Below are 2,719 nucleotides of genomic sequence, written 5' to 3'. Positions count from 1 at the left end.
AGAGTTGAAATCATAGATATTATAGACTACGTAACCGGGATTGGAAACTGATGACGTCACGTGTACAGACTGTGTGATTATTAATGCATGAAATTGCATGAATTTGCATCAAAATGGTGAAAATCATGAAGAATTCTTATGTTTATGAGCTGTATTAATTTTCTACTGTGATTTAGCTGGTTCTAAATAGCTTAATCGCATGAAGAAAACACCAGAGATCATGATGATGCCTTTCTTTTTGTGTTTCTATGCTTAGTTCGCTCGGGAGAGGTACAACAGATCGGCCGCTTTTTGGCGTTATTTTGGTGGATTTCTGCTCTCAGTGATATGGCAGGCAGAACTAACCAGTCTATTCTCATGTAGCATGGCCTTGTGCATAGTTTTAATCATAAAATGAAACTGGAGTTGCAGAAGCTTGTTTGTAGGAGGGAGAATAAGACATTATCTCTTGTCACGGGGAGCGCACTTGCTTTAAACACCTGCTTTTACAAAGCTAGCACATTTTATTTTTGTATCAAAGGATAATATAAACATGTGAGTATACTATAAGAGCCCAAGTACAGGTGAAATAGCTTGCGGGACTTCACTAGAGACCATTCTTTAGAGCCATGTCAAGCATTTTCGTCCGCCTCTCACTGTCACAGAGACTGTACCTGAATAATTACATTGATTTGAATGGATCACGTGATCTGTTTCCAATCCCGGGTACGTAGTCTATAATATCTATGGTTGAAATTATCTCTACTCTTACGTTACGTAAACGGTGGCCATTGGTTTATACAGCACTTCCTGTCTTAACGTATGGCCTTACCTTACGTTAACTTTGCAGTGTAAATCCTGCTTTAGAGGCAGCACGGACCATTGGGAGCAATAGAAACGGCAGCAGTGTAGGGCAGTAGTGCATGATGAGAGTTGAGCTGGCTAGAAATGGCGAGCATCAGATCCCGCAGCTCGTCCAGTGACGCTGAATTGCCACTCTGGGATACGGAGGAGGGCTCCTGATTGTCTGGGATAGACTCAAAGCCAACTTCATTAGGAACAGAAAGCTCAGGAGGTGAACGAGAGATTGAAGGGAGAGACAAGCAAAACAAAATTACACAGCCAAGAACCAAAACTTGGCCACTCGAGCACTCAAATCAACACAACTGACCACGAGGATAACCACGCGAATGTCAAGGAGTGGCCTCCGCCTTATCATTAACTGACTTTAAACGCAAGCCTTTAAAGACTATTTAAAACAAATTATTTTACCTGTACAGTTATGATGATCATCATTTTTTAAATTAAAACCAATGTTACATGAACAATTGTAGCTTCCAACATTGTTATGACAATTCTGTTCACATCCACCATTATACATAGTGCATTCATTTATATCTGTTGAAATAAAGGTACTTATTACTGTTAAGGTAATATAATATTCTTACCAGTACAAAACTTATTTGATATCAAATTAAATCCAGAGGTACAAGAACAAGTGAAGCTTCCATTTGTGTTTGTACATATTTGTTGACATCCTCCATTATTGTTAGCAATGCATTCATTAATGTCTTAAGCATAAAACAATAATTGATATTATATAATAAATAATATACCTGTACAGTTTATTCCATTCTTATTAGTCTCATATCCTTCTCTACACTGACACTGATAGCTTCCTATTGTATTGATACAGTCCTGTTCACAATCGCCATTATTAGTATCACACTCATTGATATCTATTATATAGAGTTTATATACAAATAAAATTACACAGTTATACTAACCAGAGCAGTTCTGTCCATCAATATCCAAGTTATATCCAATACTGCAAGAGCAAACATATGAACCAGGAATATTAGTACAGCTGTGGCTACAGTTACCATTGTGATGAAGACACTCATTAATATCTAGTAGCTACAATAAAATAATAGTATCGACCATATTGTATACCTGTACAGTTGTGATCATTAGTACTGAGAGAGTATCCATTAAGACAGGAACAATAATAACTACCATCAGTATTATGACATGTTTGTTCACATCCTCCATTATTATTAAGAGTACACTCATCAATATCAGTACAAGTGTGATTATCATTAGTGAGTTGATAACCATTATCACAAGTACATGTATAACTACCAATAGTGTTAGTACATAACTGAGAACAACATGATGTTCCTTCACTGCACTCATCAATATCTTTATTATAGCAAGAAAGTAAACAAGTAATAAATCAAGTATTACCTGAACAAAATTTATCATTGTATAATCTATAGCCATTGTAGCAGGAACAGCTAAAAAAAGGAACCTGATTATTACAAGTTTGTTCACATCCTGCATCACCACTGACACATTCATTGATATCTATAAAAAATTGAAGCTAACTGAAGCAATAAATCAAATAGGCTATTTAAGATTTTAAATTTTATAATTTCAAACCATGCATGATAATCATTGCACAAAAAAATTTCTTTCATATCAACACTCACCGGTACAGTTCTTCCCATTAATTTCTAGTTGGTATCCATCATAACAAGAGCAACTGTAGCTTCCTTTGGTATTAGTACAAATATGCTCACAATTCCCATTATCATTAGTACACTCATTGATATCTAAAAATATTGTTAACGTGGCTATAAGTTATATCCAATACCTGAACAGTTATGACCATCAGCATCCAAACTATATCCATCATCACAGTTGCAGTGATAGCTACCAGGAGTATTAACACATGTAT

General features: G+C 35.7%; 1 protein-coding gene across 1 annotated transcript in view; it reads right to left on the bottom strand.

Moving 5' to 3' along the window:
- Positions 1-862: 862 nt before the first annotated feature.
- The window catches only part of LOC100631505 (fibrillin-1-like), a 6,726-nt gene continuing 4,869 nt past the window's right edge, over positions 863-2,719 (bottom strand). The window contains exons 18-25 of the mRNA XM_020004167.1: positions 2,636-2,713; positions 2,472-2,594; positions 2,227-2,346; positions 1,933-2,181; positions 1,767-1,889; positions 1,596-1,718; positions 1,428-1,550; positions 863-1,377 (exon numbers count right to left, since the gene is read on the bottom strand). Of these exons, the coding sequence (XP_019859726.1) occupies positions 1,229-1,377; positions 1,428-1,550; positions 1,596-1,718; positions 1,767-1,889; positions 1,933-2,181; positions 2,227-2,346; positions 2,472-2,594; positions 2,636-2,713 (1,088 nt within the window). The 3' untranslated portion in view covers positions 863-1,228. The remainder of the gene's footprint in view (positions 1,378-1,427; positions 1,551-1,595; positions 1,719-1,766; positions 1,890-1,932; positions 2,182-2,226; positions 2,347-2,471; positions 2,595-2,635; positions 2,714-2,719) is intronic.

Source organism: Amphimedon queenslandica, unplaced genomic scaffold, assembly GCF_000090795.2.
Source record: "Amphimedon queenslandica unplaced genomic scaffold, v1.1 AMPQUscaffold_12362, whole genome shotgun sequence".
In the NCBI taxonomy this organism is placed as follows: Eukaryota; Metazoa; Porifera; class Demospongiae; order Haplosclerida; family Niphatidae; genus Amphimedon; species Amphimedon queenslandica.
The sequence above is the reverse complement of the archived record's forward strand: the minus strand, read 5'-3'. Positions and strand labels throughout refer to the sequence as shown.